Source organism: Chiloscyllium plagiosum, unplaced genomic scaffold, assembly GCF_037043375.1.
Source record: "Chiloscyllium plagiosum isolate Xiang-an unplaced genomic scaffold, Cpla_swu_hap1 HiC_scaffold_17, whole genome shotgun sequence".
Lineage (NCBI taxonomy): Eukaryota > Metazoa > Chordata > Chondrichthyes > Orectolobiformes > Hemiscylliidae > Chiloscyllium > Chiloscyllium plagiosum.
The window spans coordinates 59550924-59572239 of NW_028270155.1; the positions used below are offsets into that span (position 1 = coordinate 59550924).

Sequence of the window (21316 nt, forward strand, 5' to 3'; positions counted from 1 at the left end):
ATTTATTGTTTTCTGTACATTTTTTGTTCTCGTATGGGATGTGAGCATCATCTTTTGGTTTTTGGTGGGATTGGTCCATGTTAGATAGGTGAACCCCACAGCTCTTGAGATATTCTCCGAGAGCCTTCTCTCACCAGTCTGAGGGGGAAGATGGGTATGATATCTCACCCAAACTGGTTACTTGAGAAGGTGATGGTGAAGTGTTTACTTGCAACACTGCAATCCATCTGGGTAGGTACGCCCACAGTGTTGTCAGGAAGGGAATTCCAAGATTTCCACCCAGTGACAGTAAAGGAATGGTGATATAATTAGAACAGTGTCTGGGCAGGAGGCAAATTCCCAGGTAGTGGTGCTGCCATGAGCCTTGCCCTTCTAAGTGGTAGATGTTTGGAAGGTAGTATCGGAAGAAACTGGGTAAGCTGCTTTAACACATCATGGAGGTGGTACACACTGCTGGCACTCTATGGTGATGGTGAAGGAAGTGTATGTTTTAGTTGGTGGTTGAGGTGCCAATCATTGGTGGCCCAATTAAGTATCTAATCAATAGTTGTCCACAGGATGCTGAGGGTGGGAGATTCAGTGATGGCACTGCTGTTGAAAGCCAAGGATACATCTGGCATAAACATAAATTGCTACTGTAGCCTGAGAAAAATGATTTCACTATGTAGCATCCGCCCAATTATTGGAGCAGCCAGGTTTGCTCTGTGGGCAGTGCTGCCTATATCCTTATGGGATAGAAGGACCTTCACATTAATATATCCCATTCCAGTCACTTCACACATTTGGTTTCAATCCTGTCCCTGAGGAGGAACAACCCAAACAATTGGCTGCTGGGAACTGCAGTGGGTACAGACAGTGCAGAGAGAAACTCCAAACTGTAAGTGGAGAAATTGCAAATCCCATGATCTGCAAGCAATTGACACCTTTAAAAAGGAGCTGAATTAATACATTTAAAGGATGGTGACTGAAGTGTAGAAAGGTATTAACAGCACTGCTTAATTCTTCCCCACTCCACTCTTCCCTAGTCACCCTCAGGAGGGACTGACGAAATGTAAAGTTGCCAGTCCTTAAGGGAGGGATCTGGAGACAATGTGATGCCAAAAATAGACTTTGCACAAATTAGGGCTAAAACAGAAAATGAAGGATCTACTCAGAACACCCATGAGAAAACAAAACATAGACTGGGCACAGATTGGCCAAATGGAGTATTCTGCACCTTTTTTTTGTTCTTCTAAGAGTTGCAACATACTTTGAATCACTAATTTCAATGTCTCACGGTACTCAAAGCTGTAGAATCTCAGGCAGGATGGCTTGCTAACAGAATGTGAAACAATTCATCAAGATTTGCTGTTACTAAACTCAAGATACACACGGCAGGCTGATAATTTAAAGGCAATTCAAAAAGCTTACTTTTTAAAGCTGTATGAGACTGAGCCTAAAAGCAGGATGGAGGTCTTCCCTTCTATGTCAGGGAATGAAGCGTGTCGAAAAGTGGCCTGGATTACATCACTGGTTTCCTGGTTGACTGGAAGAAACAGAGTTTGAAAGTCTGGTTTAATTATTTGGAGTATTCTCCCAGTTCAAACAGCCCGATCATAAACACCATGCCAATCTAAGCTCTGGAGAGGTCAATCGAAGTGTCTTCTGTTAAAAAGCATTGTCACAATGATTGATCCCAATGAGCAGGAGAGTTGAGTGACATTCAGCAACATTAAGGAAGCATTTTGAGAACAAAATCTCAAATTAGAACCCTTCCAGTCACTCAGGCAGCACCATTTACAATATAAACCTGAGCACCAAAAAATGTAAGAGTAACTCAAGGGGAGGGGATGATCTAGTGGTATAATTGCTAGGCTATACATCAGAAGAACAAAAAATGCTGGAAATCACAGCAATTTCTACCACTTCTTGTTTTCAGTATGGATTCCAGCATCCGCAGCAATTTGCTCTGATTAATCCAGAAAGCCAGAAATGTTCTGGGGTGAATCCTGCCATAGCAGGTGATGGAATGTGAATTCAGTATGAACCCAATGCTGATGGGGGAAAACCCATCTGGTTCACTAATACCCTTCAGGGAAGGAAATCTGTGGTCCTTACATGGTCTGGCCCACAACTTACTCCAGACACCTAACCACCATTAGGGATGGGCAATCAATTCTTGCTTGGCCAGCCAGTGGCTGAATTAACTAACACTCTCCTCAAATCTCCAGGAAGTTGGATACCTTTGGCATGGCAGCCAGATGACCTACTCCTGACCTTGAGCCCGCATTGGCACATTGCAAAATAAAATAACTGGTCACGAATCCTTAGTGAACATTCGGAAGTAAGGAAATTCTTTCGCTCTTTACGAAGGCTGGGGTATGATCAATGAGCTGGAAGGGTTCTCGAAGCAAGTTGAAAACAATAGTGTCACTGAAACTGAGCACTAACTTCCCAAACCACTTGCTCAGCGATAATAAGCGCCTCCATTCATCGGCAAGACTATGGGGCTTCTTTCGGTGTATCAGCGAAACGTTCAGATCAAGTCATTATCAGGTAAAGGGTGGGCAGAAGGCCGCCGTCTTGATGCTCTCTTTATCCCCGAAGTTATGGGAACTTACATACTAGCCCCGCTTCCTTGGTAAATCTGCAGACAATCCCCGTGTTGGGAATAGTTGAAGCCGGATCGTCGGAAATTGAGACCGCAGCCAGGAATGCAAACACTGGAGTGAGCTGCATCCACAGAAACATATTTCCAGTTCAACGTGCCGCGATGCTGTGGAACTTGATGTCACCCCTCTTGTTATGTATCTTACACAGTGGAATTGTGATCAGTCAGACCACACCCAACTCCCAATGCAGGGACATGATGCATTTCCTACATGTGCATGCAGAGCAAATATCCTCACTTGTCATTTTTTTTAAAATCACCTTTTGACCCTTTTTCAATAAACATTAACTGCCCGCCATTCGATTTACTCCTTAAAGTAAACTGAGGGCAGAGCCAAAATCGTAAATGGGTTTCGAAACCAAATTGTCAGTTACATCAAATGGATTCCGCACTTTTCCTTGGTTGAAGTTTATCAAGTGTTGACAGGGAGACCGTCCTTCTCAGCAGCACACTCAAGCTCTCAAAGCTGGCTCCAGAGTTCTGAATGTATCTTCAGGAAGTGAAAAGGAAACCAAGTTATTTCTCATCAACTCAACAGAGCAATTCACCTACAATCAAGAATCAGGTTGGAGAGAGAGCCGTCCACTTAGTTTCATCCCTCAGAATTTTTTTTTTAAAACTTGGTTGCCATGGTGTTCTGGCTGATGATGGGAGGCTTACACAGCACTTCAAAAAGTCAAAGGACTCCTTCAGTTGTCCAGACTGAGTCAAACCAATAGCTGGGAATGCCAACCATTTCTGAGAATACTTTTCCCTTCTATTTCAGCGAGGGAAACGATTTCAGTTCCCTCACCCATCCTATAAAAGTGAAGAGATTGCGCCGTTTCCCATCAGGAGGGGTGCAGAAGGAAGAGTTACACACCCTCTTCACTGTTGCGAGGGCCATGCCTGCATGTTGCAGAAAAAAATCTTGATTTTTTTTTCACCATAAAAGGTCTATCTTAATACAGAAAGGTGCATTGAAAATAGAACTGGAGTAGGCCATTCGAGCCTGTTCCACCATTCAGTTTTTGTGTGTGTGTGTGTGTGCAGGTGTGAGAAACAGTGAAAGACACAAGATGTACAAATCTTTGCTCAATTCCCACCACCAGGAAAAAGGAAACACCCAAGTGGCCAGAGACAAGCAGTGCCCTTCACATCAAAGGGCAATGCTGTGTGATCAAACAGTGAGGGGGAGGGCAGGGATTAAATCAAAATAGAGCTGGAGGGGGAAATAATACACTCCACTCCCTGTGGTGCCCAGCTTTCCCTGAAAATCTCAAAGGTGTTGGTGGACACCACATGCTCCTTCTCCAGGGACATCCAGGCTCTGACATACCCACGGAAGAGGGGCAGGCTGTCGGATCCTAACAACCCCCTCCACAGCCCGCTGCCTGGACCTGTTTATGACCAGTTTGGCTAGGCCCAGGAGTAGACCCATGAGGAGGTCCTCTGACCTACCCTCCCCGCTCCGCACCAGATCGCCAAATGTTGTTCCACTATTCAATATGACCATGGCTGATCATCCAGCATAGTTCCTGCTTTCTCCCCCATACACTTTCTCCCCCATACACTTTGATCCCTAAGAGCTATATCTAGCTTCTTGACACCCATTCAATGTTTGGCCTCAACTGCTTTCCATAGCAAAGAATTTCTCCCTGGGTGAAAACATTTCTCCTCATATAGCCTATCTCATATCCTTAGACTGTGACTGGAAATAACTATGAGGAATGGGATCAATTGAAAAGCACAGTATCCATCTGGAAAGGTAATTGGATTCACGCATTCCCAATTTTCCTTTCCTAACAGCATTCTCAGGGTCCCTACACTCTAAGAACTGCAGTAATTCAAAAGGCAGCTCCCTCGTAACTCCACCAGACAATTAGGGATAGGCAATAACTGCTGGTCTAGCCTATAATGTTCACATCCCATGAAAGAATAAAATAAATGTTTTCTGGATTCTGAAACCACACCCACAGCATGTCCATATTGTCACCATTACAACACGTCTGAGCTTTAGTGCACCTGGATCTTGAGGCAAGAACCATTAAACATCCTTAACCAGCTTGACTGGGAAATGTAACTCAAAGTTGGGATTTAATGAATTGCTGGCTGGGATACACAAGTGACCTTATTCTGCATTCAAGTTTTAATCTAACTTCAGGAACTTCAGATGAACTTAGCTTTTTGCCCTGTGATGAGATTGACCAATCCCCATTCTACCGCTCCATTATTTGGACACAAACTGAAACTTGTTTACAAAGGCCAACTTTGGAACCAATGCAAAAAGTTCATTCAGTATTAAGTTAGTTATGCTTGAACTGGACCCATGGCAAATGAAGTTCGAATGGCAGACACAAAATGTATCTGAAAACTTTATTTTCCCTGAAACATCCCATTTCTAGGTCATCTAGCTGCCTTGGATGTTTAAATATTGTAACCAGCGTCACGTCTACAGCTGTCATATGTTTTGGAGCTAATTCCAATGTTTGTATGTGAGCCATTTATATTACGTCCAATCTTTAAGATAACAAAATCTCAAGCTCTTTAATTTCAAATGTAATGTTGATCTTGCTCTTGTGGGCCTCCTGTGCAGTCGTACCCTTGTATGCCTTGCTCTCTCTAGTCACCCTATGATCTGTATGTCCATTTGTTACTGCACTGGTCACAAAACAAGACTTTTCACTGTACTTATGTACGTGTGACAACATTAAATCAAGTCAAAGCTCTGAAGCGTTTTCATTGCTTTTGCTTTTCTTATGTTGAACGTTGTGAGAACAAGTCAGGAATAATTCAAACCTACGCATCTCAGGACAACTGCCCGGATGTAAGAACGATCATATGGATGTGGAATCTCACTTTTTGGTGTCAGCAAAGGACAGCATTTTATGTTGCCCTGCCCACAGCTTTAAAGACAGGGGGGCATGCAACTTCCAATGGGCACTGTGCCACCCAACAGACCCTCTGCAATTAAACATTTGGTGGGAGAATCATCAGGCAGCTTATCCATCCTTGGGGCCAATCAAAGCCCTTCATTAGCAAATTAATATAGATGTAAGGGCCTCATCCTATGATGAGAAAGTGAGGTCTGCAGATGCTGGAGATCAGAGATGGAAATGTGTTGCTGGAAAAACGCAGCAGGAAGGGCTAATGCCCGAAACGTCGATTCTCCTGTTCCCTAGATGCTGCCTGACCTGCTGCGTTTTTCCAACAACACATTTCCATCCCTCATCCTATGATATCAAGTATTTTATCTGTAGGGAGGGTGGAGGGGGGCAGTGACGTGCCATACATGAAGCCTGATAGCATTCTCAGTCTAGGTTGGTACTGGGAAAGGGGGTGAGGCCTTCCTTAACTGGCCCATTGGGCCCAGAGGGGACTCCACCCTGATCATCCATTACCCTAATCCCCAACCAACTGGTCCCAGCCCCTTCCTTCACACCCTTTACTCTCCAGCCCTTGGTGATACCAATCCCCTCCTCTCCACTCCAGTATTTACCTTCTGCCTGGATCCTGGCTTCTTAATGGCCAGAACTAGATACATTTTCAATAGGAACCACTATTTCCAGTGATGCGGCTAAAGTACAGTTCCACCAATCACTCAGCTATAACTAGATGTGGACAAGCCTCAGTTCATGTGAATTAGTGGCTAACAGTACTTTGGGTAGCACGGTGGCTCGGTGGTTAGCTCTGCTCCCTCACATCCCCAGGGACTCAGGTTCGATTCCAGCCTCGGGTGACTGTCTGTATGCAATTTGCACGTTCTCCCTGTGTCTGCGTGGGTTTCTTCTGGGTGCTCTAGTTTCCTCCCACAGTCTAAAGATGCCCTGGTTGGGTGGATCAGCCATGCTAAATTGCTCCATAGTGGGCAGGCTAGGTGGGGTAGCCATGGGAAATGCAGTGTTAGAGGGATGGGGTGGATCCAGGTGGGATGCTATTTGGAGGATCAGTGTGAACTCAATGGGCTGAATGACCTGCTTCCACTCCATGGAGGTTCTATTCTATCATTAACTAGCTGTACAGCAAACATTCAGAGGAGTCCTCTTTGACCAGGCCCTGAATCTTTAGCCGGAATGCCAGTAACCAATACATTTAATACCTGCTCCAACTGCCTCAACCACACTATAACCATTCTCTGGGTAAATAAATTTCTCCTGAACTTTTTATTGGATTTATTAGCAATGCTCTGATTATTGGCCCCATGTTTTTCTTTCTGTCACAAGTTGAAGCATCTTCTGTATACCTACCTTATCAAATGCTTTCATAATCTTAAGTTCTCTGTCAGGTCGCCTCTCAGCCTTTGCTTTTCTAGAGAAAACAGCCCCAACCTGTCCCTGAAAGGGTTCTGAAATAAATGTATAAGAGAGAAATTGTCAAAAAGATTCTAAATTTAAGGTTTGTTCTTCTTTTACTTTGTTTGATTCGATCTGATCAAAGTAGACCGAGTCTGAGAAGTTTATGGCAGAATTTCTGATCAATTCATGATGATATACCATCAAAGAGGAACTTCAGTCATGAAGGTAGATTGAAGAGGTTAGGGATATTTGAGAAGTGAAGGTGAGAGGAGATTTGACAGATATATTGAAAATCCTGAGCATCGGGGCAATGTGCATAAGATCAAGAAATGCAATGGCACAGGTCAAAAGTAATTGACATAAAAACAAAAGCAACGTCGTGAAATACCTCCTTGCACAATGTGTGGCTAGAATTGGGAATGAATGGCCTGAGAGTGTGGCTAGAGTCGGGAATGGACAACCTGAGAGTGTGGCTAGATTTGGGAATGGACGACCTGAGAATGTGGCTAGAATCAGGAATAGATGGGCTGAGAGTGTGGCTAGAGTCAGGAATGGACGGCCTGAGAGTGTGGTTAGAATCAGGGAATGGACGGCCTGAGAGTGTGGTTAGAATCAGGGAATGGACGGCCTGAGAGTGTAGCTAGGGTTGGGAATGGATGGCCTGAGAGTGTGGCTAGAATCAGGAATGGACATCCTGAGAATGTGTCTAGTAAAGGATTGCTTATTTAAGACAGAGATGAAGAAGAACTCCTTCTCTCAGAGGGTGGCGAACCTGTGAAACTCTTTACTGTAGAGGGCTGTCAAGGTTGGGTCATTCAATATATTTAAGTCTGAGATAGTGGCTTAGTGGTCAGCACTGCTGCCTCGTAGCGCCGGAGACCCAGGCACGATTCCAGCCTTGGGTGACTTATCTGTGAAACTTGCATGTGTCTCCCTATGTCTGCATAGGTTTCTTCCAGGGGCTCTTGTTTCCTCCCACAGTCCAAAAATGTGCAGGTTAGGTGGATTGGCCATGCTAAATTTCCCATTATGTGTAGGCTAGATGGATTAGCCATGGGAAATGCAGGGTTACAGGGATAAGGTAGGGGAACAGGTCTGGATGGAATACTCTTTGGAGGGTCAGGATGAACCTGATGGGGTGAATACTCTGTTCCCAGTAGGGACTCTATGACAGATTTTTAATATTTAAGGGAATCAAGGGTTATGGGGGAAAGGCAGGAAAGTGGAGTTGAGGATTATCAGATCAGTCATGATCTCCTTGAATGGCTTGATGAACTGAATGGTCTAATTCTGCTCCGATATCTTATGGTCATCCTAACTTTTGCAGGACCCCAAACTTTCCGACCTTGAAAGCAGAAACTGAAGGCAAAGTTTTCTGCTCCCCGCTCCCCCCTCCGCCCATCCACCACTGTCCCATAGAAAACAGCATTTCCATTGTGTTTACTGTCATTACTGTTATGAAGATGTAGAAGTGTACTATACCTTTAAGAGAGTTGAAAAGCTAGCAAGGACTGACAAAGCACAGAGTCTGAACAAGGCAGCAATTCAACACTTGGTCAAAACAAATAGCAGCAGATGGGTTGTCATGAAACAAAAAGAAAATCAAATTTGGCCAATCAGTTTAAATTATGCCCCACGATACCAAAATGCAATCAAATTTAAATTTAATATTTGGATAATATTAAAACCAATGAAACAATCTGATGTTTTGAGGTATACAATCAGACATTTTGAATAGTTAGGATGAGAACTACCAAAGACCAACATATGTAGACTGCTAGCTGAAGAGCTCTCTAAAAGGTACCTGTCTGTGGGGAGTCTGTGCAGCAGAAAACTGAGGCCGACTGGGGTAGAATCTACAAAGGAGAATTGGAAAAGCTGACTAGTTTTGAAACGTGACTTTTGTTTTGTAAATCTTAATCGGGATTTTCTATCGGATTAGTACTGTAGAGTGGGAGGTAAAAGCTACGTTTAAGAGAAAAGATTTGTAAATAGTTGTTGGTTTTAATATTCCGTGTTGGACTTAAAAATTAAAACTATTAATGTGTACTTTAAATAGTGACCTCTGGGATAGTTCTTTGCCTCTCGAATTTTAGCAGATTGCAGCTCGAGGTGAATCTTTTCTGTGTGGCTGGTTTAAATTAGCAGAGGGGTTTACCCTGTGTCGTAACGCTACATCAACAAGACTGGGATTGGCATCCCGAGGGAGTGAGGCAGCAGTGCAGGGAACGTGCAGGGTGAGAGGTGCGAGGGGTTCTGGAGCATGGGAGAGAGGGTGGATGTGACAGAAACTGAGGGAGGGGATTGCATGTGACAGTGAGAGTGGCAGAGCATGGGCCTTGGCAGAGGATGGGGCTGCAGAGGTAGAGTGAGTGTGAGGTAGCACACAGAGAGAACTTACCCCGGTAAAGTGGAGGGAGACATTGACCTTCTTATGGCTGTTCCTTCACACTGCGGAGACTGCACTGAATCCAGCGGGAACATCAGAGCCACGTTGTCAGGATCCACTGGGCCCTCCAAACAGATGATGGTGCCCCCACCCCACCCGGCCTCAACCAGGAGCCTGCCCCGGTCCCTGTTGGAGAATCACAGTGGCATCTTGGCATTGCGGTTCATTACCAAACAGGGCAGCTTTCAGATTGCCAACAGTCTAAAGATGGCATGGGCACCAGTGAGTGGTGAGTTGTTCTGATATTGGCACGTGGTAAGATTGGGATAGAATCGGACGTGAGGATTGTAATGGGATAGGTAGGCAATGAAGTGAGCTTGGTAAGATATGGTGAGAAATCTTTCTCGGCCTCTCTGCAAAAAACCCTCTTAAAAAATGACTCAAAACGTAGTTAGCCAAAACAACGTTAGGTTTCAGACCTTATTTTCCAATTGTAAAAACACGCCAAACTTTGAGTGATTGTAATTAACTGTAGGGAAACACAGTAGCTGTCCTTGAACTGGAACACAGTGTGACTGTTCTTTGGCAGAAGCTGTTATTCTTACAACATGCAGTATATCAAGTGGATTGAAATTGAGGGTTTGGATAAGAAAAAGCAGGAAGCATATGTCAGGTATAAACAGGATAGATCGAGTGAATCCTTAGAAGAGTATAAAGGAAGTATGAGTATACTTAAGAGGGAAATTAGGAGGGCAAAAGGGGGACATGAGATAGCTTTGGCAAATAGTATTAAGGAGAATCCAAAGGGTTTTTACAAATACATTAATGACAAAAGGGTAACTAGGGAGAGAATAGGGCCCCTCAAAGATCAGTTGGAAAAGCGCAGCAGGTTAGGCAGCATCCAGTGAACAGGAGAATCGACGTTTCGGGCATAAGCCCTTCTTCATTCCTGAAGAAGGGCTAATGCCCGAAACGTCGATTCTCCTATTCCCTAGATGCTGCCTGACCTGCTGCGTTTTTCCAGCAACACATTTCCATCCCTCATCCTATGATATCAAGTATTTTATCTGTAGGGAAGGTGGAGGGGGGCAGTGACGTGCCATACATGAAGCCTGATAGCATTCTCAGTCTAGGCTGGTACTGGGAAAGGGGGTGAGGCCTTCCTTAAGTGGCCCACTGGGCCCAGAGGGGACTCCACCCTGATCATCCATTACCCTAATCCCCAACCAACTGGTCCCAGCCCCTTTCTTCACACCCTTTACTCTCCAGCCCTTGGTGATACCAATCCCCTCCTCTCCACTCCAGTATTTACCTTCTGCCTGGATCCTGGCTTCTTGATGGCCAGAACTAGATACATTTTCAACAGGAACCACTATTTCCAGTGATGCGGCTAAAGTACAGTTCCACCAATCACTCAGCTATAACTAGATGTGGACAAGCCTCAGTTCATGTGAATTAGTGGCTAACAGTACTTTGGGTAGCACGGTGGCTCGGTGGTTAGCTCTGCTCCCTCACATCCCCAGGGACTCAGGTTCGATTCCAGCCTCGGGTGACTGTCTGTATGCAATTTGCACGTTCTCCCTGTGTCTGCGTGGGTTTCTTCTGGGTGCTCTAGTTTCCTCCCACAGTCTAAAGATGCCCTGGTTGGGTGGATCAGCCATGCTAAATTGCTCCATAGTGGGCAGGCTAGGTGGGGTAGCCATGGGAAATGCAGTGTTAGAGGGATGGGGTGGATCCAGGTGGGATGCTATTTGGAGGATCAGTGTGAACTCAATGGGCTGAATGACCTGCTTCCACTCCATGGAGGTTCTATTCTATCATTAACTAGCTGTACAGCAAACATTCAGAGGAGTCCTCTTTGACCAGGCCCTGAATCTTTAGCCGGAATGCCAGTAACCAATACATTTAATACACCTGCTCCAACTGCCTCAACCACACTATAACCATTCTCTGGGTAAATAAATTTCTCCTGAACTTTTTATTGGATTTATTAGCAATGCTCTGATTATTGGCCCCATGTTTTTCTTTCTGTCACAAGTTGAAGCATCTTCTGTATGCCTACCTTATCAAATGCTTTCATAATCTTAAATTCTCTGTCAGGTCGCCTCTCAGCCTTTGCTTTTCTAGAGAAAACAGCCCCAACCTGTTCCTGAAAGGGTTCTGAAATAAATGTATAAGAGAGAAATTGTCAAAAAGATTCTAAATTTAAGGTTTGTTCTTCTTTTACTTTGTTTGATTCGATCTGATCAAAGTAGACCGAGTCTGAGAAGTTTATGGCAGAATTTCTGATCAATTCATGATGATATACCATCAAAGAGGAATTTCAGTCATGAAGGTAGATTGAAGAGGTTAGGGATATTTGAGAAGTGAAGGTGAGAGGAGATTTGACAGATATATTGAAAATCCTGAGCATCGGGGCAATGTGCATAAGATCAAGAAATGCAATGGCACAGGTCAAAAGTAATTGACATAAAAACAAAAGCAACGTCGTGAAATACCTCCTTGCACAATGTGTGGCTAGAATTGGGAATGAATGGCCTGAGAGTGTGGCTAGAGTCGGGAATGGATGGCCTGAGAGTGTGGCTAGATTTGGGAATGGACGACCTGAGAATGTGGCTAGAATCAGGAATAGATGGGCTGAGAGTGTGGCTAGAGTCAGGAATGGACGGCCTGAGAGTGTGGCTAGAGTTGGGAATGGACGACCTGAGAGTGTGGTTAGAATCAGGGAATGGACGGCCTGAGAGTGTAGCTAGGGTTGGGAATGGATGGCCTGAGAGTGTGGCTAGAATCAGGAATGGACATCCTGAGAATGTGTCTAGTAAAGGATTGCTTATTTAAGACAGAGATGAAGAAGAACTCCTTCTCTCAGAGGGTGGCGAACCTGTGAAACTCTTTACTGTAGAGGGCTGTCAAGGTTGGGTCATTCAATATATTTAAGTCTGAGATAGTGGCTTAGTGGTCAGCACTGCTGCCTCGTAGCGCCAGTGACCCAGGTACGATTCCAGCCTTGGGTGACTTATCTGTGAAACTTGCATGTGTCTCCCTATGTCTGCATAGGTTCTTCCAGGGGCTCTTGTTTCCTCCCACAGTCCAAAAATGTGCAGGTTAGGTGGATTGGCCATGCTAAATTTCCCATTATGTGTAGGCTAGATGGATTAGCCATGGGAAATGCAGGGTTACAGGGATAAGGTAGGGGAACAGGTCTGGATGGAATACTCTTTGGAGGGTCAGGATGAACCTGATGGGGTGAATACTCTGTTCCCAGTAGGGACTCTATGACAGATTTTTAATATTTAAGGGAATCAAGGGTTATGGGGGAAAGGCAGGAAAGTGGAATTGAGGATTATCAGATCAGTCATGATCTCCTTGAATGGCTTGATGAACTGAATGGTCTAATTCTGCTCCGATATCTTATGGTCGTCCTAACTTTTGCAGGACCCCAAACTTTCCGACCTTGAAAGCAGAAACTGAAGGCAAAGTTTTCTGCTCCCCGCTCCCCCCATCCACCACTGTCCCATAGAAAACAGCATTTCCATTGTGTTTACTGTCATTACTGTTATGAAGATGTAGAGGTGTACTATACCTTTAAGAGAGTTGAAAAGCTAGCAAGGACTGACAAAGCACAGAGTCTGAACAAGGCAGCAATTCAACACTTGGTCAAAACAAATAGCAGCAGATGGGTTGTCATGAAACAAAAAGAAAATCAAATTTGGCCAATCAGTTTAAATTATGCCCCACGATACCAAAATGCAATCAAATTTAAATTTAATATTTGGATAATATTAAAACCAATGAAACAATCTGATGTTTTGAGGTATACAATCAGACATTTTGAATAGTTAGGATGAGAACTACCAAAGACCAACATATGTAGACTGCTAGCTGAAGAGCTCTCTAAAAGGTACCTGTCTGTGGGGAGTCTGTGCAGCAGAACACTGAGGCCGACTGGGGTAGAATCTACACAGAGGAAAATCTACAAAGGAGAATTGGAAAAGCTGACTGGTTTTGAAACGTGACTTTTGTTTTGTAAATCTTAATCGGGATTTTCTATCGGATTAGTACTGTAGAGTGGGAGGTAAAAGCTACGTTTAAGAGAAAAGATTTGTAAATAGTTGTTGGTTTTAATATTCCGCGTTGGACTTAAAAATTAAAACTATTAATGTGTACTTTAAATAGTGACCTCTGGGATAGTTCTTTGCCTCTCGAATTTTAGCAGATTGCAGCTCGAGGTGAATCTTTTCTGTGTGGCTGGTTTAAATTAGCAGAGGGGTTTACCCTGTGTCGTAACGCTACATCAACAAGACTGGGATTGGCATCCCGAGGGAGTGAGGCAGCAGTGCAGGGAACGTGCAGGGTGAGAGGTGCGAGGGGTTCTGGAGCATGGGAGAGAGGGTGGATGTGACAGAAACTGAGGGAGGGGATTGCATGTGACAGTGAGAGTGGCAGAGCATGGGCCTTGGCAGAGGATGGGGCTGCAGAGGTAGAGTGAGTGTGAGGTAGCACACAGAGAGAACCTACCCCGGTAAAGTGGAGGGAGACATTGACCTTCTTATGGCTGTTCCTTCACACTGCGGAGACTGCCCTGAATCCAGCGGGAACCTCAGAGCCACGTTGTCAGGATCCACTGGGCCCTCCAAACAGATGATGGTGCCCCCACCCCACCCGGCCTCAACCAGGAGCCTGCCCCGGTCCCTGTTGGAGAATCACAGTAACATCTTGGCATTGCGGTTCATTACCAAACAGGGCAGCTTTCAGATTGCCAACAGTCTAAAGATGGCATGGGCACCAGTGAGTGGTGAGTTGTTCTGATATTGGCACGTGGTAAGATTGGGATAGAATCGGACGTGAGGATTGTAATGGGATAGGTAGGCAATGAAGTGAGCTTGGTAAGATATGGTGAGAAATCTTTCTCGGCCTCTCTGCAAAAAACCCTCTTAAAAAATGACTCAAAACGTAGTTAGCCAAAACAACGTTAGGTTTCAGACCTTATTTTCCAATTGTAAAAACACGCCAAACTTTGAGTGATTGTAATTAACTGTAGGGAAACACAGTAGCTGTCCTTGAACTGGAACACAGTGTGACTGTTCTTTGGCAGAAGCTGTTATTCTTACAACATGCAGTATTTCAAGTGGATTGAAATTGAGGGTTTGGATAAGAAAAAGCAGGAAGCATATGTCAGGTATAAACAGGATAGATCGAGTGAATCCTTAGAAGAGTATAAAGGAAGTATAAGTATACTTAAGAGGGAAATTAGGAGGGCAAAAGGGGGACATGAGATAGCTTTGGCAAATAGTATTAAGGAGAATCCAAAGGGTTTTTACAAATACATTAATGACAAAAGGGTAACTAGGGAGAGAATAGGGCCCCTCAAAGATCAGCAAGGTGGCCTTTGTGTGGAGCCGCAGAAAATGGGTTGGGGGATTTAAATGAATATTTTGCATTAGTATTTGCTGTGGAAAAGGATATGGAAGATATAGACTGTGGGGAAATAGATGGTGACATCTTGCAAAATGTCCAGATTACAGGGGAGCAAGTGCTGGATGTCTTGAAACGGGTAAAGGTGGATAAATCCCCAGGACCTGTTCAGGTGTACTCGAGAACTCTGTGGGAAGCTAGAGAAGTGATTGATGGGCCTATTTGTATCATCGATAGTCACAGGTGAGGTGTCAGAAGACTGGAGGTTGGCAAACGTAGTGCCACTGTTTAAGAAGTGCGGTAAAGACAAGCCAGGGAACTATAGACCGGTGAGCCTGACCTCAGTGGTGGGCAAGTTGTTGGAGGGAATCCTGAGGGACAGGATGTACATGTATTTGGAAAGGCAAGGACAGATTATGGATAGTCAACATGGCTTTGTGCGTGGGAAATCATGTCTCACAAATTTGATTGAGTTTTTTAAAGAAGTATCAAAGAAGATTGATAAGGGCAGAGCAGTAGATGTGATCTATATGGACTTCAGTAAGGCGTTCAACAAGGTTCCCCATGGGAGACTGATTAGCAAGGTTAGATCTGATGGAATACAGGGAGAACTAGCCATTTGGACACAGAACTGGCTCAAAGGTAGAAGACAGAGGGTGGTGGTGGAGGGTTGTTTTTCAGACTGGAGGCCTGTCACCAGTGGAGTGCCACAAGGATCGGTGCTGGGTCCTCTACTTTTTGTCATTTACATAAATGATTTGGATGTGAGCATAAGAGGTACAGTTAGTAAATTTGCAGATGACACCAAAATTGGAGGTATAGTGGACAGCAAAGAGGGTTACCTCAGATTACAACAAGATCTTGACCAGATGGGCCAATGGGCTCTGAAATGGCAGATGGAGTTTAATTCAGATAAATGTGAGGTGCTGCATTTTGAGAAAGCAAATCTTAGTAGGACTTATACACTTCATGGTAAAGTCCTAGGGAGTGTTGCTGAACAAAGAGACCTTGGAGTGCAGGTTCATAGCTCCTTGAAAGTGGAATCGCAGGTAGATAAGATAGTGAAGGAGGTGTTTGGTATGCTTTCCTTTATTGGTCAGAGTATTGAGTACAGGAGTTGGGAGGTCATGTTGCAGCTGTACAGGACATTGGTTAGGCCACTGTTGGAATATTGCGTGCAATTCTGGACTCCTTCCTATTGGAAAGATGTTGTGAAACTTGAAAGGTTTCAGAAAATATTTACAAGGATATTGCCATGGTTGGAGGATTTGAGCGATAGGAAGAGGTTGAACAGGCTGGGGCTGTTTTCCCTGGAGCGTTGGAGGCTGAGGGGTGACCTTATAGAGGTTTGTAAGATCATGAGGGTCATGGATAGGATGAATAGCCAGAGTCTTTTCTCTGGGGTGGGGGAGTCCAAAACTAGAGGACATTGTTTTAAAGTGAGAGGGGAAAGATATAAAAGGGACCTCAGGGGCAACTTTTTCACGCAGAGGGTGGTACGTGTATGGAATGAGCTGCCAAAGGAAGTGATGGAGATGGGTACAATTACAATATTTAAAAGGCATTTGGATGGGAATATGAATAGGAAGGTTTTAGAGGTATATGCACTAAAAGCTAAGCAAATTGGACTAGATTAATAAAGTTTTTTCTGTGCCTTACATCTGCATGACTCTAGAACTTTAATGTCCTTCATGTGTATCTAAAGCTGCTCTGAAACTTAACTGGAAAAGTGAGAGCTCGGATATTACTGAGCTTGACAATATGAGAGGGCCTGAGGCCCAGTGTCCCATGGCAGCTTCATCAAAAAGCAGGAATGTTTCTCTATTGTTCTGGGCAATTTTGATCCCTCAACCATCATGGCGACACACAGTCGTTTATCTCACAACTGTTTGTGGGAATTTGCTATGCACAAATTTCCTACATTAACAGGATGAGTTGACTATTAAAAAGGTGCGGAAAGTTATAGAACATAGAACATAGAACAATACAGTGCAGAACAGGCACTTTGGCCTCGATGTTGCGCCAACCTGTGAACTATTCTCAGCTCGTCCCCCTACACTATCCCATCATCAGCTATGTGCTTATCCAAGGATTGTTTAAATCTCCCTAATGTGGCTGAGTTGACTACATTAGCAGGTTGGGCATTCCACACCCTTACCACTCTCTGCATAAAGAACCTGCCTCTGACATCTGTCTTAAATTTATCACTCCTCAATTTGTAATTATGCCCCCTCATACAAGCTGACGTCATCATCCTAGGAAAAAGACTTTCACTGTCTACCATATCTAATCCTCTGATCATCTTGTATGTCTCTATCAAATCCCCTCTTAGCCTTCTTCTTTCCAATGAAAACAGACTCAAGTCCCTCAGCCTTTCCTCATAAGACCTTTCCTCCAGACCAAGCAACATCCTGGTAAATCTCCCCTGCACCTTTTCCAATGCTTCCACATCCTTCCCGAAATATGGCGACCAGAAATGTACACAATATTCCAAGTGTGGCCGCACCAGCATTTTGTAGAGTTGCAGCATGACATTGCGACTCTGAAACTCAATCCCTCTACCAATGAAAGCTAACACACCGTTTGCCTTCTTAACAGCACTATCAACCTGGGTGGCAACTTTCAGGGATCTATGTACATGGACTCCAAGATCCCTCTGCACATCCACACTACCGAGAATCTTTCCATTGACCCAGTAACAACCTGTAACATTCTTCCAAATTGTCCACTATTCCAATGATTTTAGTATTGTCTGCAAATTTACTAATCCATCCACCTATGCCTGCGTCTAAGTTATTTATAAAAATGACAAATAGCAGTGGTCCCAAAGCAGATCCTTGTGGCACACCACTAGTAATCAGACTCCAGGCTGAATAGTTTCCATTAACCACCACTCGCTATCTTCTTTCAGAAAGCCAGTTTCTAATCCAAACAGCTGGATCACCCTCAATTCCATGCCACTGCATTTTTTCCAACAGCCTACCATGTGGAACCTTATCAAAGGCTTTACTGAAGTCCATGTATACCACGTCAACTGCCCTACCCTCATCTACATGCTTGGTCACCTTCTCAAAAAACTCACTGAGGTTTGTGAGACACAACCCTGTGCTGACTATCTGAAATCAAATTGTTGCTTGCTAGGTGATTATAAATCTTATCTCTTATAATCCTTTCCAAAACCTTTCCTACAACAGAAGTAAGGCTCACTGGTCTATAATTACCTGGGTCATTTCTATTCCCCTTCTTGAACAAGGGCACAACATTTGCAATCCTCCAGTCCTCTGGTACTAAACCTGTAGACAATGAAGACTCAAATATCAAAGCAGAAAATATGAGGAGCTACGTAAATTCAGGGCCTTTTTGTTTCATTTTGTACAGATGAAGTCTAGCAAAAAAGGGGTAGTTGACTACAACCTTCTCAAAGGCAATGAGAGATTGGCAATAAAAGAGAAGGCCCAGCCTGCTCACCCTGTGAAGGTTGCTTGCTGATATCCGGGAAGTGTTGTTTGTCACTGCATTGCCTTATTTCCTTTACCATTTAACCTTCGCCATATCTCTTTTAATCATCGTTTGTGGCCTTAAACATAAGTATTTTCATTATTAGTTGCAAGAATTTTGAGGTATATTTAGGCACAACATCCTTGTGTTAGAATGCACTAGTAGTTTTTGGATTCTATTAGAGTCATTTCCAATCACAGAGTCATACAGTAATAGAGATGTACAGTATGGAAATAGACCCTTCGGTCCAACCTGTCCATGCCAAACAGACACACCCCATACCCAATCTAGCCCTACCTGCCAGCACCCAGCCCATTTCCCTCCAAACCCCTCCTATTCATATACCCATCCAAATGCCTCTTAAATGTTGCAATTGTACCAGCCTGTTCAGCCTCTTCCTACAGCTCAAATACTCCAACCCTGGCAACATCCTTGTAAATCTTTTCTGAACCATTTCAAGTTCACAACATCCTTCCTATAGGAATTGCAAGCAACATTCCAAAAGTGTCCTGTACAGCTGCAACATGACCTCCTAACTCGTATACTCAATGTTCTGGCCAAGAAAGGCAAGCATACCAAAAGCTTTCTTCACTACACTGTCTACCTGTGATTTCACTTTCAAGGAGTTATGAACCTGCACTTCAAGGTCTCTTTGTTCAGCAACACTCCCGTAGAGCTTACCATTAAGTGTCTGAGTGCTGCCCCCAATTTGCCTTTCCAAAATGAAGCACCTCACATTTATCTAACTCAATGATGGCTACTGGACATATGAAAAATTAATTAATTTTATTTTTGTTAAAAAGTTTCACACACATAGAAACCATCAGCAGTTCCAGTTTGTCATGCGTTGTTGATGCTTATGGACAAAATGTAAACTAGAGGTTGCATTTGTCTGACTGCTGGCGGAAAGTCACTCTGAAAGCTGGAGGGAGGTTCATGTGAACAGTATGACTTCCAAACATGGTACTACAAGAGGAGCATCCTCAGGGGGCTGAAGGGGCATGCAGGCCAACCATCAATGTGTGAGCACTGCAACAAGCAGAGGTGTGAAGGTAGCATGGTCACATTCTTGGAAAACAATGCTAGGGCCAACCAACCTGCATCTTTTGATGAAGAGGACTCTATGCTTTGAGTACCAATACCTTCAGAATTCCAGAGTGAAGTTGTGGCTCGATCCACAAGGATGGAAAAATAATACCGAACTCAAAACCTCTCCGTAATCCTGCTTTTCAGTCTGGTTTGAGACGTACGTTTGGGATGTGTGATGAGTTACCAGAATGGAAAAGACTAGATTTTGCTTCCAAGTATATCAGGGCGGAGGCTGAGGGATGACCTTGTAGAGGTTTATAACATCATGAGGTACATGGATAGGGTAAATAGACAAAGTCTTTTTGCTGGGGTGGGGGAGTCCAGCACTAGAGGTTATAGGTTTAGGGTTAGAGGGGAAAGATTTAAAACGGACCTAAGGGGCAATTTTTACATGCAAAGGGTTGTGCGCATATGGAATGAGCTGCCAGAGGAAGCGGTGGAGGCTGGAACAATTACAACATCTAAAAGATATCTGGATGGGTATATGACTAGGGAGAGTTTAGAATGGTATGGGCCAAGTGCTGGCAAATCAGACTAGATTAATTTAGGATATTTGATTGGCATGGGTGAGTTGGACTGAAGGATCTGTTTCCATGCTGTACACCTCTATGACTCTATGACAAGCTGTTGTTTTGTTTGGTAACTGTGGAATGTTGCAACCACTTGTACTGATTTTCTTTAAACTGATATCTCTTTCAATCTCGTCAAACATAACATTTATAAAAGAGTCTGGGCTTCATGGCTGAACATGCCAGGTTTTTGATTTTATCTGCTGCTCCAGATAAAATCCCCTGGATTTGTGAATCAGTGCAAATCACAAACATCCCAGATTAGCTGATACGATCCTGGACTGTGAGGTGTTCTGACTGGTCTCACTAGCCTTGGTGGCTGATAGAAATTGGCTGAGATTCCTGTTCATAGTCGCTACAATGGGATCCCTTTTGAAAACCCCTTTGTGATCATTCAAATCACAGAGATGTTATTACACACCTCTAGGGAGGACTTGAACCCAAGCCTCTCTTTTCCAAGGCCAGGAACGCTACCACTGTGCCACAATAGGGATCAAGAAGCTTCTTGGGAACTTCAGGTGAAAGATTGAACTCAGCTGTGATGGTTCCCATAGTCAATTAGCCTGCCAATAACTCACTATTCCGGGTTCAAGCATGAAAACTTGGTGATAAAGCACATGCCTGCCCAAACCCTGTGATGCCATACATCAGTAAAAGCCATCGTGTTCAGGAGTCCAGAATAGATGCTGGGTCTAAGTGAAAAAATTGTGAAGAATTACATCATGCAATTCAATGGAATTAGTTGTTTGTTTTACGCATGCTTTAACACCATTGACCAGCAGGTGGTGCAGTATTATTGCTTCTTCAATACAGCCGACTGCCTCTGCTCTTCCATTATTATTGCAGTCGAGATTTTCACAATCTGTTCTTCACCAGATGTGGGTTAAACAGCAGTCGATGCTCTTTAAGGCAATCCAGACAGATTATAAACTGTAGAAGAATGATTACATGCACCCTGTCTGGTCTCTAAAGAGCACACAATTCTCTAATACAGTGCTGTTGAACAGGAGGGCTTCACAGATTGATGAATTGCTGCATGACCTCTTACAACACTAGTAAACTAGATTTAGAAAATACCCTAAGCAAAATAAAATATCCCAATTCACTTCTCAGGTGCTTTATAAAACAGAATACAACACTTAGAATAGAATCCCTACAGGGTGGAAACTGGCCATTTGGCACAACAAGCCCACACTGAGAAGTATCCTGCCCAGACCCATTCCCCTACTACTCTACATTTACCCTTGACTAATGCAGCTAACCTGCTCATCCCTAAACACTATAGGTAACTTAGCATGACCAATTCACGTAACCTACACATCTTTGGATCGCAGGTGGAAACCCACACAGACAGTTGCTCAAGGCTGCAATTGAACCAAGGTCCCTGGTGCTGTGAGGCAGCAGTACTAACCACTGAGCCACCGTGCAGCCA

At 44.0% G+C, this 21316-nt stretch overlaps 1 protein-coding gene across 1 annotated transcript in view; it reads right to left on the reverse strand.

The window, feature by feature from the left end:
* Nucleotides 1–2901, reverse strand: part of cetp (cholesteryl ester transfer protein, plasma) — a 58577-nt gene extending 55676 nt beyond the window's left edge. Inside the window, exons 1-2 of the mRNA XM_043707160.2 lie at nt 2601–2901; nt 1411–1525 (exon numbers count right to left, since the gene is read on the reverse strand). Coding sequence (XP_043563095.2) covers nt 1411–1525; nt 2601–2730 — 245 coding nt within the window. The 5' untranslated portion in view covers nt 2731–2901. The remainder of the gene's footprint in view (nt 1–1410; nt 1526–2600) is intronic.
* Between the last annotated feature and the right edge of the window lie 18415 nt (nt 2902–21316).